The sequence below is a fragment of the Thamnophis sirtalis genome, unplaced genomic scaffold, assembly GCF_051295495.1.
Source record: "Thamnophis sirtalis isolate CommonGarterSnake01/CBP01778 unplaced genomic scaffold, rThaSir2_p1.2 scaffold_9, whole genome shotgun sequence".
In the NCBI taxonomy this organism is placed as follows: Eukaryota; Metazoa; Chordata; class Lepidosauria; order Squamata; family Natricidae; genus Thamnophis; species Thamnophis sirtalis.
The window spans coordinates 18,085,433-18,101,132 of NW_028261389.1; the positions used below are offsets into that span (position 1 = coordinate 18,085,433).

General features: G+C 41.4%; 1 protein-coding gene across 5 annotated transcripts in view; it reads right to left on the bottom strand.

Annotated features, from left to right (window-relative positions):
- Positions 1-15,700, bottom strand: part of DENND5B (DENN domain containing 5B) — a 135,457-nt gene that overhangs the window by 37,552 nt on the left and 82,205 nt on the right. For 3 of the 5 annotated variants that reach the window (XM_087722967.1, XM_087722968.1, XM_087722969.1), the window contains 7 exons: positions 14,108-14,339; positions 11,978-12,128; positions 10,083-10,176; positions 7,450-7,560; positions 2,771-2,902; positions 1,781-1,933; positions 933-1,011 (listed from right to left, as the gene is read on the bottom strand). In XM_087722967.1, coding sequence (XP_087579093.1) covers positions 933-1,011; positions 1,781-1,933; positions 2,771-2,902; positions 7,450-7,560; positions 10,083-10,176; positions 11,978-12,128; positions 14,108-14,339 — 952 coding nt within the window. The remainder of the gene's footprint in view (positions 1-932; positions 1,012-1,780; positions 1,934-2,770; positions 2,903-7,449; positions 7,561-10,082; positions 10,177-11,977; positions 12,129-14,107; positions 14,340-15,700) is intronic. The other 2 variants (XM_087722971.1, XM_087722970.1) reach the window with 1 other exon arrangement.

A 15,700-nucleotide genomic window follows, 5' to 3' on the forward strand; every position in this document is an offset into this window, starting at 1 on the left:
TCATATCAGTAAAATAAGAACGCTCCCTGATCTCAATAAGTTTGTGTAGAGTTATTCATTTTGACCAGATGAAGACTTAAATATTTATACAATTTTAACAGGGGAGAAAAGAATTTTCGTCCTTCCTGACTGGAATAAAGGAAAGACTTTACTGCCACTCCAGTCATATAATCCCATTGATTGCTTAAACCTTTCAATTTTGTTTCTCTCTCCCAAACTTTCATCATCATTCACAACTGACACATGTTTGTACTTTCCTAATCAGAGAGCAAGGGAGAGCATTAAAAATATGAATACATGCCAACAAATCTGCTTAAAGGGATATTTCTATCTAGAAAAAGAGGGTAAATCTTTGATTTGTGCTATTAAATCATATTTTCTTTGATTGACTAAAATCATCATTCACCCTGACTTACAAGAAGAACAGCATATTTAATTTCATTATATACATTACACTAAAATACTGCAAGACCTATGCAAGACCATCTGAGACACTACATCTTTGGACGTAAATATGCATCTACCACTAAAGATATTATTTTATTGCTCAGTAGAAATCAGATGATTTAGATCGGGGGTGTCAAACTCAAGGCTGGAAGCCAGGGCCAGCTCATGGGGTGCTTAGAACTGGCCCATGGGGCCGCCCTAGAAACAGTGAAGAAGCTAGCCACGCCCCACATCCCCCAAAGTCAAACACAACTATGATGCAGTCCTCAATGAAATCAAGTTTGAGTCCCTGGTTTAGATCCAATATTTCAAGTCCAAAGTGCAATTATTTTTTTTAAAAGGATAGGGGGGAAAAACCCGAGTCTCTGTTGAATGCTCTGTCCTTCCCAGGGCTGAGCTGTCATTTACTTCCTCCTTCATTGTCTCTTAATAGTCCTGCTAATAGTTCTTGCAAAGTTATCCCTACAAACATCGGTAGTCCTCACCTGGAGATTCTGCAAGCTGCTCCTGCTTCTCTTCTCTTTCCTGGTACTGAATTAAATGGGACCACAATGCAGATTTTCCCTTTTTATAAAAATAAAACAGATAATTAGAACACAGAATAACAAGGTTGGAAGGGTCATTGGAGGGATTCTAATCCAAACCCCTGATCAAGCAGGAGACCCTATTCCATCCTGGACAAATGGCTGTCCAGTTTCTTCTTGAAAACATCCAGTGATGATGATGGAGCACCCACAACTTCCAGAGATGACCCATTAATTGCTCTGTTAGGAAATTTCTCCTTAATTCTAGATAGGATCTCTCTTTAATGCACGGGTGTCAAATTCAAGGCCTGCAGGATTTATCCGAGTGCTTAAATCATGGGGCTGGCTTGGAAATAGCAAAGGATCGGCTCGCGGTGCCTCTGCCAGTGAAACAGGGCATATGTGTTTGTGTGTGTGTGTGTTGCAGAAGGTGTCCATCCTGTTCCCCCCACCTCCCCTGGCGGGCCTGCGGAGAACTGCAATGCTGATCCAGCCCTCAAAGAAATCCAGTTTGACATTCCTGCTTTAATGGAACTTAAACTATACCAGATTGTAAGAAAACATGAAGTCTCATGTCAACATTTACTTGAGATTGCTGGGAGATTTCATTTACTGATTTGGAGTTTGGTATCATCACTAATTATAATTTGACTCTGGACCATGCCAGTGAAGCTGCTGAAATGCTGTTCAAACATTTCCAAGCCTCTTCCAAGATGAGGGATGAGCTATTCAGCAATTAACTTTTTAGATAAAGCAATGTATGGAAGTAATGTAGAAGATGAAAATATTTGAGTTTTCAAGTCACTGACCTGTTTGATCTGTAATCCATGGCTCCAAATTCTTTCCAACAAATCACAAAGACTAGCAATCAGTGTATTTTCTTCTAGTCCTGTGATGTTGGCCTCTCCGTGGCCAAGTTCCACTGCTTCGTGACCCATCTTCTCTACTAGCATACGTTTGGTCTGCAAACAAGCAAGTGATTTACAAAGCTTAAAATCCTAAACTCAAACCCAACTTTGCCTTTTCTGAAATGTCAAAATGCAACTATGTCAAACTATCTTTAGAAAACTCTCAACAGGAAGATGCACTTGGAATGATGATGTTATTTTCTTAGTGTCAGAAATAACAGCAATAGCACTTAGACTTATATATCGCTTTACAGTGCTTTACATCCCTCTCTAAGCAATTTACAGAGTCAGACTATTGCCCCCAACAACTTGTGTCCTCATTTTACCCATCTCAGAAGGATGGAAGGCTGAGTCAACCTTGAGCCGGTGAGAATTGAACTGCCAAATTGCAGGCAGCCAGCAGTCAGCAGAAGTAGCCTGCAGTACTGCACTCTAACCACTGTGCCACTGTAAACAACCCATTTATTATTCTAAAAACATTTAAATAGTTTGAATGCTTTCTGCTTTCATGTTTTCTGAATGCCTAATTTTCTGTGGTTTTCCGAATGGTCCTGTTCTCTCTTTATGATGTAATTTTACATGTAAATTTTGGAACTCACCCTAAAAATGTTATACCAGACTATACAGAGCTATTCATTCAAGAAATACTGGATAACAATAAATCAATCATATTTTTCTTTAATTTCTGTCCATGTGAATTTCAACTGAATTGTTTAGTTGGATTGGTATACCAACTAAACCTCACTCGAATGAGGAACGATGACCATTTATGAAGGGTCTTCAACTCAAAGTCCCAGAGCAGCAAAATGAACAAGCATTTTTGGGTTGGGAGACTCCCTAACTTCATAACATGGATGTTTTTACCTGTGCATGTACACATAACAAACTTACCTTCATTCGACATTCTTTGAGTAAACCTTCTACAAATTTCGAATTTGTCTGGGCAATTACAGCAGGAGAAAGGTCAGAGAGTTTGGGCTGTCTGAGATTTTTCCCCAGGGTCCTTGCTTCTTGCATGTATTTCTAATCCAGTAAGAAAAGAAAGCACGAATGAACACCAAAAAAATAGTACAGGTAGCACTGTCCTGTTTAATTTCATATGACTGCCTAATTCACTTTGTACCAAAATGTAATAACTATACATCACGGTAGTTCGAAGCTAGCAGCAAAGGGTACTAGTAGAGGAGGGTTTTTTAAAAATGTTTTTGGGAAAAAGCATTATCATGAGTAAAAGGTAATGGTAAAGGTTCCCCTCGCACATATGTGCTTGTCGTTCCTGACTCTAGGGGGTGGTGCTCATCTCTGTTTCAAAGCCAAAGAACCAGCGCTGTCCGAAGACGTCTCCGTGGTCATGCGGCCGGCATGACTAAATGCTGAAGGCGCATGGAACGCTGTTACCTTCCCACCAAAGTGGTTCCTATTTTTCTACTTGCATTTTACATGCTTTCAAACTACTAGGATTTGCAGAAGCTGGGACAAGTAACGGGAGCTCACTCTGTTATGTGCCGCAGGGATTCAAACTGCCGACCTTTCTGATTGACAAACTCAGCATCTTAGCCACTGAGCCGACGTTTCTTTATCATGAGTAACCCTATCCCTTTAGGGGATTTTTTTCTTTTTTCATGTAATGCATTTACATGAAGGCAGAAACAACATGTTTCAAAGAGTAACATGGGCATCTATGGGAATTGTTTTTAAGAGGATGCAATATATACAATATATACACAATTACCAAATTTAACAGAAAGCAGGGCTAAAATTCTGCTTTTCTGGAAGAGGGTCAAGACCCAGCTCTACTCACTGACACGGGGAGAGGCTAAGAATGATATGCAACCCTAGGAGTGGTTGGTTAGCAATAGCAATAGCAGTTAGACTTATATACCGCTTCATAGGGCTTTCAGCCCACTCTAAGTGGTTTACAGAGTCAGCATATTGCCCCCACAGTCTGGGTCCTCATTTCACCCACCTCGGAAGGATGGAAGGCTGAGTCAACCTTGAGCCGGTGAGATTAGAACCGCTGAACTGCAGATAACAGTCAGCTGAAGTGGCCTGCAGTACTGCACCCTAACCACTGCGCCACCTCGGCTCTTTTTACTTGCTTGAGGGGACTCCCTTTCTCTCTTTAATTTTGTTTTTAACTGTGTTTTTAATCAGTTTTTTAATTAATAAAGTTTTTTTATTTTTATACATCTCATCTTTATACATCTGAGATGTATAATCTGTTTTTACTCTATGTTTTATTTATAAACTACCCAGAGTCCATCAGGTGAGATGGGGAAGTGTAGAAATTTAACCAATCAATCGAACAGTCAATCAATATTTCTGCTGGCTGGCCTTGGAGAAAGAGATAGATCCTGTGATGCTTCTCAAGGGTAGATCTCCTGCTCCTCAGTAAATAATTTCTGAGGATTGGGAACATCTTTTCAACAGGGGTTGAAATCCTCACGTTTCATCCCTGCTGATCTTTGAATTAAGTACACTGCTTGAATCAACTTCATGGTTGATTCCTCCCCTCTGTATGTCCCTAAATAAATAAATACACACATAACACACAGAGGAATAGACAGCACGAGTGTAAGGTTATCAGAAACTCCTATAAGGCTTCCCTGCCCTAAAACCGTATTACAGTTTTCATGGATTTATTTATTTATTTATCTAATTTATATGGCTCACAAGTCACTAAAAGTGATTTGAGCATCTTACAACAATTTCATCTACGGTAGCAGAATTTTAGATAGCAAATAGATATTTCTTTCGCATATAGGGGCAAGTTTTCTCCTGACTTCAGTTGGCATGTCAATTGCAGGCTTCCTGGGATTGGAAAGCCCGAACAGCTGTCATTCATGTACTCATTGCCTTACGTTTCAGCTACTGCAATATGCTTTACATGGGGCCACCCTTGAAAACGACTCTGCAGCTGCAACGGGGCCAAAATGCAACATCCCAATAACAGGAAGTTACAACTTAAGTTAAGGTTACACCTTTGTGGAATTCACTGCAGTGATTACCAATAGGCCTCCAACTTCTCTCCAAAGTGCTAGTTTGATTCTTAAAAGTCCTACATATTCAGGCAGATGTATCTATAGAAGTATTTCTCCTGAACAGAGTAAGTTAGATCTGGTAGCATTCATCCCAAGAAGGATTGCTGGGATCTCTACTCCAGGAGGAGTGGAGGGAGGACACTTTCTGGGTAGTGGCCTCCACGTTATGGAACACGTTGACATGTTCACTTTTGGCAACATTGTTAAGACCAAAATTGTTCCAATGAACTTTGGTGCTGACAGTAGATCTGAGTTGCTTCTGTACTCAATTACTGTATTATGTTTATGTTAATTTCATGAGGTTTTTTTTTTAATTGCTGTACTATACTGTACTGCCTTAAATCATTTGAAGTAGGGTAGTACACAAATCTTTGAATGAATGATGGTAAAGATTAACACTGGGAAAGCTCAAAACTATCATGTTCCTCCTAAGTTTCGGATATGTTATATAAACCATAATTTTGTAGCAGCATTCCAGTTTACATACTCACACCTCCCCCACCCCCCAATTATTCTGAATATATCAAGCAGCAACTATGGGAAAAAGAGAGAACACTGTAATGAACAAATTAAGAAAAGGAAATAGGAACAGGAAGGGAATTCGTGCTGGCCATTCAAAGCAAGGTTCTAATTGGATAGGTGAGACCAAACACCCAGTGATATTGTCTTTAAGGGCTGATTTACAAGACTACATCTAATTAAATTTAGATGTAGAGAAATTTCTAGCTAGTGAGGCAGGTAGTGATAGACCAGGGGTGTCAAACTCGGTTTCATTGAGGGCCACTTCAGAGTTGTGTTTGATTTGCTTTGGGGAGCTGGGGTGGGCATGGCCAGCTCAACATCACTTGTGTCGTGGTCGCCTGTGGTGGTGGCCCAAGTGCTCTGCCAGCGAAAACAGGCTCCCAAGCTCTGTTTTCGGCTGCAATGCCACGCAGCCCCCCCAAATGCTATTTTCAATGGCAGAGGCCCTGCGGGCTGGTTCTTTGCTGATTCCAGGGCAGCCTCGTGGGTCAGATCTAACCGCCTTGCAGACTGGATACGGCCCACAGGCCTCGAGTTTGACACCCCTGTGATAGATTTTGGAGAACATGCGGCTGTCCAATTCTAGGGGCCCAAAGTCCCTCAGAAAATCACCAAGGATGTTACAATAGCAGCAGGTGAGAAATCAACCCCCCAAAAAGAGCTGATATTACAATTAGGATAATTAAAGTATGTGGAGCTAATCAGGATGGCACACACTTGTATGTGTGCAGATATGTGTACATGAGAAAGCAAGAGAGAGAGAGAGAGTTATAGAAAACTAGTCTGGCCAGGCTCATATTTTAATTTCCCTATTTTATTTTTACTATGAAAAATATGCTGTTTTTATTTGAAAAACTGCATGCCATCTATGCCAACTAATAAATGCAGAAATACGAAAAACACCAAAGATTACAACCCTAGAATACCATCAGCACTATAATGGTACTCTCTTACACACACACACACACACACACACACACACACACACACACACACACACACACACACACACACACACAAAATCACTTCCCATCACGCCCCAGTGCTTGAGGGGAAAAAACCCATGACCTTAATAAGGATGGGCTCCAGCATGAATCTAAAAGCTCAGAAGATCAAACCTCTGGTCCCAGTGACTGACCCAGATTGGATCCATGACCATAATGTCCCTTCAGAAGGCAAGAGGGGTCAAGACTCTACAGAACTCAGGGGAGAGCCTGTTCCATACAGCTATGGAAGAGGCTCACCTTCTAGGTCCTGCCAAATGACATTGAATGGCGGGGACCTGGAGAAAGTCCAACCTATCCAATATAACAGGAGGACAGGTAGAGATCCTCAAGAGAGGCAGTCTCTCAAATATACAATTGTTTGCATATTCCAGTGGTGGGATTCAGCCAGTTTGCACCACTTCGGGAAAACCGGTTGTTAACTTTCTGAGCAGTTTGGTGAACTGGATGTTAGAAGAAATCATTAGGGCAGAGAACCAGTTGTTACATTATTTGAATCCCACCACTGGCATATTCCCAAGTAGGTGTCTAAAGGGTATCCTAGTAAGACCAGCCTGCACATGACTGCTAGTGCTGCCACCACGAGGCATGTGTCAGTGTGGATGGCCTGGCTGTGGGGTCCCTGAGGTAAGATGGTGCATGGTGCATCTCCATCCCCTGCCTCACCTCATGGCTGTGGCACCACGAGAAACCAGGCGGAATTGGTGGCCTTATTTTCAGGATTGAACTTATTTTAGGGGAAACGGTACACTACTGAAGTCCAAGTTTTCATTTTTCACCAGCTTATGGAAGATGAACCTGACGGTCTCCTACAAATGTCCTACCGTCATGCCGCTATAAAACCAGGATCTCTGGCGCTGTGGGGACAGCTTGCCCAATTAGAACCACACTTTCAATGACCACAGAGGAGTGAATGATGGTCTACCAGAGAAAACAGCAGTGGCTAGCGTGATCAAGGAAGCAGCTCTTGGGGAGGAAAGCAAAATTAAAGAACAGCACGTACCAGGCAACATTCAGAGAATGATTTTTTAGGTGGCCGTAAAGGAGGGGAAAGGCCCTGATCCCACTCCCAGAATGCCATCGGGTTCTGGCGAATCAAGAACTCCTCTGATGGCTTGGAGGAGGCCAACAGAACCCATGCATGGCAGAACAGCAGATAGAGAAAAAGAAAACGATGAAATATGCATGCTGCACATGAATCAAGGGAAAACATCCCAACGGGAAGGCAGGGAGTAAATACAGCACAGATAAATAAACAAAGAAAATTAAATTAAATTAAATTAAATAAGGCATGGAATACGTTTACAATCAACACAAAGCAATGTTTTTTTTTAAAGCTCATTCCACCTAAAAGACGGACAATGAACAATGGCTTGGCAAGTTTGTGGTTATAACTGATATTCTTTAAAGGTGTCAGAAAATGAGAAATAAAATAAAAATACGGACAGAGAATGATTTTTTAGGTGGCCGTAAAGGAGGGGGCAGGCCCTGATCCCACTCCCAGAATGCCATCGAGGTTTTGGTTTTAAGAAAGATTGTATCTCCCAGTTTCAAATTCAGCTATAAACAAGTTATTTTCCATTATAGGTAAAGATTCCCCTCGCACATATGTACTAGTCACACCCGACTCTAGGGGGCGGTGCTCATCTTTGTTTCAAAGCCAAAGAGCCAGCGCTGTCCGAAGACGTCTCCGTGTTCATGTGGCTGGCTAAACACCGAAGGCACACGGAACACTGTTACCTTCCCACCAAAGGTGGTTTTTATTTTTCTACTTGCATTTTTACATGCTTTCGAACTGCTAGGTTGGCAGAAGCTGGGACAGGTAACCGGAGCTCACTCCATTATGCAGCACTAGGGATTCAAACCGCCGAACTGCCGACCTTTCTGATCGACAAGCTCAGCGTCTTATCCACAGAGCCACCATGTCCCATTTTCCATTATATGACCTTGCAAATAACAAGATGAAATATCTTGTATTGGTAAATCAATATAAGCTTACTTGAAATAATAAGACACCTATTCATTCATTTAGTTTAAGTTTCCTATGGAAACTAGTGAGGAGCACATTCAGAAAGTGCAACAAAATTGTGTTCTGAGTATTTTAGCCACCAAACATTCCTGACTCTTTTTTTTTTTTTTTAAAAGAAGCTGTTGGAGATGATTTTTGAATGACGTCAAATTTTTGGGAATTGTTCCAGTTTAAAATGCAAAGGAGTATGTCAAATATTCTGTGTATGAACTGTTCCATACGGGGGAAACTGTACAGTTCTGAATAGGGTTATGCCTAAACTGAAAGACGTATTTTGGGTGTTCTGGTCCATCCATGGGATGAAGTGGGATTATTTTGTAGCAATGTGGGATGAAACTCATTTGTTCTGAGCAGAAATAATTTTGGGGCGGGGAGATAAAAGTGGGAAGAAGCCAAGGACACCAATAATGGCTATAGGGAGGCATGGGATGGAAGCAGTGCTGGAATTCAAATTTTTTTACTACTGGTTCTATGGGCGTGGCATGACTTGGTGGGCGTGGCAGGAGAAGGATACTGCAAAATCCTCATTTCCACCTCATTCCAGGGCAAGGATACTGTAAAATCGCTATTTCCACCCCACCCTATTAACCTGCTTTCCAGCTCCATTCTCCTGTGCAGGGCAACAGAAGAAGACCCAGCCGATCAGCTGGGACTCGGGAAGCAGCGAATAGATGGGGGCAGAGCCAGCTAGAGGTGGTATTTGCCGGTTCTCCAAACTACTCAATGTTTCCACTACCGATTGTCCAGAACCAGTCAGAACTGGCTGCATACCACCTCTGGATGGAAGAGAACAGTGAGTGAACTAGTGGGACATGAGACATTGCGATGTTGGTAGCAGCTAAGGAGACCCAGGAGAGGACAAGAAAAGAAAGGAAGGCAGATAGAATGTCAGTGATGGGACAACAACAAGGACTTAGGGACAGAGGGAGGAAAGACACAGAAGAGATGAAAGAATGGAGAAGATGGTCTCAGTTCTTTGAGGCAAGCGAGGTGGACAACCCAGAGATTCCAGGAATGTTACCCCATTGCTGCAGGTACCATAACAGAATCCTGAAAGTCTATCCAAAACCTCCACTGGCCCCATTTTACCCATAGCAAGATTCAACACAGAGCTTTTCTGAGCTTCTTTCTTAGCCATTTATTTGCCCAGGGCTGAGCAAACATTTCTCTTCTCCCATCACCTTCTCAAAGCCAGAGGGAAATTATTCTATAGCCACCTACAGGACATGCTATGCTGGAAGATACTGAGATAAGGGGCAAGGGGGATTGGAAACTGAGAGATGGTGAGTTCTAGTCCTGCAAAAGGCATGACTAGATAGGTAACCTTGGCCAGCCATTATCTCTCAGCCCTAGGAAGAAGGCAATGGCAAACCTCTTCTCAAAAACCTTGCCAAGAAAACTGCAGGAACTTGTTTAGGCAATTGCCAGGAGTAAAAAGCAAACTTGATGGCACACATAGTCAAATACACACACACAAAATTGAATGAAAAGTTCTTCCTTGCACATTATTATGTGATTAAAAGCAGAGTTTGGAAAATATTATGTAACCCCCAATTACTAAGTTTTACAGAAACCCCTGACTATCAATTCTTAACTTCATTGCTTACCTCCCTTAACTCATTGTCCATGGCAATGTGTTCCGAATGTTGTCGAATGCGATCTTTCCTCCGTTGGGCAGTAGTACTGCGGCTCACCCACCGACTACAATCGTTTAATAGAAAGGAAGCCGTGAGAACCAATGTCACACTTGCTCATGTCATAGAAAATACATGTTTTTTGTTCACAAGCCTCACAGCTCAGAAAGGGAATTTGCACAGAAGGGCACGTGATGAACCAGAAAAAAAAAGGGTGAAGGAAATAGATCAGAAAATACTAGCCAATGGAGTCATAAAGTTAAAAGAATCTCAAAGGTTGCCTAGACCTGTGATGGCAGAAGTGGCATGCAGAGCCATCTCTCCGGGCACATGAGCCATCACCTGTTGCTCTTCCGGGTTCCGGTGCGCCAGCCAGCTGGTCTTCGCATGCACGGGAGCACTGGAAACCAGAAGAGCAGTTGCCTGGTACACATGCGTGCAGCGTCCACCTGGTCTTTATGTGTGAGCGAAGACCAGCTGACTGGTGCTCATGTATGCGCTGGAAACCGGAAGATCATCTTCCTGGCATGTGCACCGGGCAGCTGCTCTTCCGGTTTCTGGCACACACAGGCGCTCCCGTTTCGGCACCTGGCGCCGAAAACGCTCGCCAACACTGGTCTAAACCAACCCTCTCTCAGTGGTTTTTCACTCACAGAAGTATTTCCATTTACAGGAACCGCTTAAGCATTTTTTTTCCTTTACAAAAGTACACGAAAAATATAAATCACAATGGTGGGTTATCTGATCTCATGTACACTTCCTGAATGCTTTGCCAACTTGCACTACATGCAATACCTAAGTTCTTTTATAGGTAATTATAAAGGATTACAGGATAATTAGCTGAGATTAGTGTATTAGCAATCTTATTTAATCATTTCGATTTTGCAGTAATCATTTCTGATGAGCCCAAGTTAACTAGCAGTTAGAAATCAATTGAGAAAAAAACACAAAATGAAGATGTGCTTAATTAAATTGCTTTTTTTAGAATCAGAATGAGGAACATAAGAATGGAAGTCTTGAAATTTTAACATTGGATTGAACTTGGAAAATCTATCCGTTAACATGCAAAGTTCCACTAGCAAAGGTTTGAATGTAATGGCCAGTGGAGAAAGAGTGGTAAGTTAAGCTTCTATACTCATCTACATAAGGGCAGTACATAAGTTATACTATTAATTATGACCTATAGAACGGAAGAGGATTCTCTCATGGTCATTTCTGGATATTCTTCAGAACCGACAGAAAGTACATTAGTCTCCCTAAACCCTCTGCCAAGATATATTGTAACTGTAATAATAGTTGGCTGGGAATTCTGAGAGTTATAGATCCAGTATCAAGAAAGCACCAGTTGGAAAAGCTTGGGGGAAGGAAGAGACTACCCATATTTCCAACAAACAGAAGAAATAGCATATATCTGGAATGGCAAACCTATGGCGCGTGTGCCCAAAGTGACACACAGAGCCATGGCACCTGTCACATGTGGGGTTGCCCATTCCTCTTCCGGGTTTCTGGCATGCATGTGCACACGATGATCACCTGGCCTTCATGCGTACAGCAGTGCCGGAAACAGGAACAGCTGGTCTTCCATTTTCCGGCGTGAGCATGTGCCCCAGCCAGCTGATCAGTGTGTGCGCATGCGCAGCAGTAACTGGAAGACTTGTTGGCTGATGCGCATGCGCGTGCCAGAAACCAGAAGTTAATTTTCTGGTGCGCACACGCCCCAGAGACAGCTCCTCTTCCTGGTCCTGGCCCAGACCAGCGCGAACTGTTCCCTTTTGGGCACTCGGTGCTGAAAAGGTTTGCCATCACTAGAATATATCATTACACTGCTATACACAAACTATGATTGATAAATGTTTTATATTGCCTACTTGTTATTGATAGGCCCAGCTGCCAACACATCTGATTGAAGTTTGGGGAAGAAACCTTGCTCGTATTTGCCTTGACCTATCTTCATATCAAGTAAGTGCGGATGAATTGCAGTGTGATCCATCTTTATCAGCCGTTGTTCAATTGCCTGAGCTGAAAGCAATATACAAAATTACATGAAATACTTAGGCGTTTTGGAACAGAGAAATCTTGCCTATGTACAGTAGTATTACATATGCTGTTGCATCTGACATTACTTTATCATTTCATTCAGAAGAGGTGGAAAAAAATAGCCACTCGTGGATGACCTTATTCCAAATTTTGGAAAGGCTAGATGGTAAAAAATGAAAATACAGAGAATTTCTTTATTCCAGACAAATCACTGGGGTTGTAGACAGAAATGAAAAACCATGCTAAAGACTGTTGGTCGGTCAAGAGTTTCAAGTCAGGGGAATCAAAGTAGAAGTCATTTCTCACAGAGTTCCTTTAGATAAATTCAGAAGTTACGCAACAGAGAGAAATTCCACATCTTTCCTCAATATCCTCAATCTATGTTGTAAAAAAAGCTTAAGCTAATTAGAGCTACCCTTTGATGTCACTTCAATTCTGTCACCTCCTTAGATTAAGACAATGTGTAAGAAGGGGAAATAATTTCAAAGCCAATTATTCAAATGCAACTTTTTCTAAATTGAGGCTGCTGAAAATCAACACATTTCAAAATTTCTTTCAGTCTCCAACCATCAATTATGGTCATCAGTTATTGAGGTACTATTTATTTAGAGTAATTGTCTGCCTTAAGAAATCTCCCATAACCCCTTTGGTTTCAACCATCATGGCTAAACCAGATGATGATTGTACTCCCTAAATGTATACAGTCCTCCAACATCCTTTATTTAAAGTGGAATTTTGGTGTGTTGCACGAACTTTTATTGAGTTCATATAAGATCTCAAACTGCAATTTCCGAAGTTTGTGAAAATTCAGCTACAACATGCATTTTGAGATCTTTGGTAGAGGTCCTTGTCTTAATGTAGAATAGCTCTGAGCTTTAGAAAAAAATATCATACTCCCATATGAATCATACTTTTAAGAAAAGCCACAGTTTATCAATAGTTAATTGCTATAAGGTGCTTTCTGATTGTGTGCCTTTGAAAAATACTTGGAGGCTTCCACATGGCATAAAATATAGTAGCTATTGCTTCTCAACCTATGCAATGTGAAAAAGTGTGGACTCTCAGTATTTCCCAGCCAATCAATACCTCTTAGAAGTACCTCTTCACATTTCTGAGGTTGAGAAACACTGCCATTGATTAACCACTATTGCTGGCAGAAACAGTAATCACTGATAGCTAGCTTCTGGGAGCAATTAATTTAACCCCTTAGCGTCCCTAACCATGTTTATTTCCCATCCCTGGATTAAAAAGACATCGTTTCAACTTGAATGGTGTAAAATATTCAATTCTCTCCTTAATCTTCCCAACCTCTCCCCAAAATGGCCATCAGAGTTGGAACGATCCACACTAGCCATACACTTCTGCAGCTCCTGTGCAGAATAAAGTCAAAGTTGAATTTATTCTGTCTATTTTTAGACCTTTTGGGTTTAGCAATAGCAATAGCAATAGCAGTAGACTTATATACCGCTTCATAGGCCTTTCAGGCCTCTCTAAGCGGTTTACAGAGAGTCAGCATATTGCCCCCAACAATCTGGGTCCTCATTTTACCCACCTCGGAAGGATGGAAGGCTGAGTCAACCCTGAGCCGGTGAGATTTGAACCGCTGACCTGCTGATCTAGCAGTAGCCTGCAGTGCTGCATTTAACCACTGCGCCACCTTGGCTCTTAAACTTGTTGCAGTAATGTTTCCTAATGATAAATACCCCACTAGAAAACTTTACAGAGGAACAAACAGGAAGTATGTTAGAATAATAAACAAGGCCCAACTAGGACATCAGAGCATTTTTAAATTCACTTAAGAGACTTAAATATAGAGATGGACAAAACCCCAAATAAATTTACTATTCCTAAATTACTAGTGAAAATCTTAATATCTTAATTCAAACAATTCCAAATAACGAAAAGGCTATTTTTTCCTTGTTATTAAAATAAGTTATTTAATGTAGAAAATCTACAGATACCTGCTTCTTTTAACGTAGTGCATTTCTGATATGTCGATGTTCTCAATGAGGGAATCCTGACATTATAGAGTCTCATTTTTTCAACTCGAGAGTCAAAGACTCGCAGAAATGGATCTTTTTCTTCCCATTGGGACATAATTTTATTGTCAATGAACGTTGCAAACATTTGGGTTTCAATGAAGTGGGAGAGGAAAGGAAGGTAAGGCTCTGGTTGATCTGAGAGAAATGAAGCCTGCAGAGGGGGAAAGAGGAATCAAAATGAAACAAAACTAGTTATATTATTAAAACGTACTTGTGTCATTTCATTATTTGCTCCTTTGCAAGGCCCAATAACCAAAGATAATTGCAATAGAGAAAAATCAATGCTGGATTTCATTGTGCAGGAAACAGCTGAGAAATCTACCAATCAGTACAGTGGTACCTCAATACTCATCGTTAATTGGTTTTGGGAAGCATGATGAGTACCAAAAAGGATGAGTACCAAACAAAACTTTCCCATATGGAATAATGTAGTGAGTCACAAGGTAGTCGACAACGACAGTGCATTGAATACCAAACAAACGATGAGTACTGGGACAAAATTCAATGAGTTTCAAAGCACTTGAGTACCAAGATACTACTGTATCTGCTTTAACTCTTCACATCACCATTTATTTGGAGTGAGGAACACATAAAACTTCAGGGAATCCATGCTATTACCCTTGTAAATTATATTCACATCAGTCACAATATCATTATTTGGTGAGCTACAAGAAGCAAGACTGCACTGAAGGAGGATGGGTACATGCTCTACTCAATTCCCTCAAAAGCTAATTGGGTGAGAGCATGTGAACTTGTTCTATTGTCACTCTGATTGCAATCATGGGCAGTACACAAGTAAAGACTTTCTTAGGAGCTAAATACCTGGGGCTAAATACCTCAACAAAAGAGCGCCTTAACCAGATCACAGGAAAATTGCATAAAAGTATTTCCTGCAAAGGGGTAGAATTACACCTCTTTGCAAATCCTATGGACCTTTCCATCCATGAATATGAATATTTCATTTAAAAAAAGAGGGGAGGGGGGTTAGGGGAGAACCAGGAACAACAGACTTATGTTAATGCTGAATTTCAGAGCCAAGGTGGCGCAGTGGTTAAATGCAGCACTGCAGGCTACTGCTAGATCAGCAGGTCAGCGGTTCAAATCTCACCGGCTCAGGGTTGACTCAGCCCTCCATCCTTCCGAGGTGGGTAAAATGAGGACCCAGATTGTTGGGGGCAATATGCTGACTCTCTGTAAACCGCTTAGAGAGGCCTGAAAGGCCTATGAAGCGGTATATAAGTCTACTGCTATTGCTATAAAAGGGAGAAAAATCAACAATATCAGCTTTGGCTTACAGAAATGTGACTGAATTTCTTCTCCAGTCTAGTTCCTCTCCCCCTTTTTACAAACTAACTGTGCACATGATATTATCTTAGAGGCTTATACAAAGTCACATTATTTGGATGATCTGATCCATGAATCCAACAACCAACAAAGGTAGTCCCCAACATACGACCACATTTAGGAGCAGAATTTCCATTGCTTAGCAAGGCAGTTGTTAAAGTTGGTCAC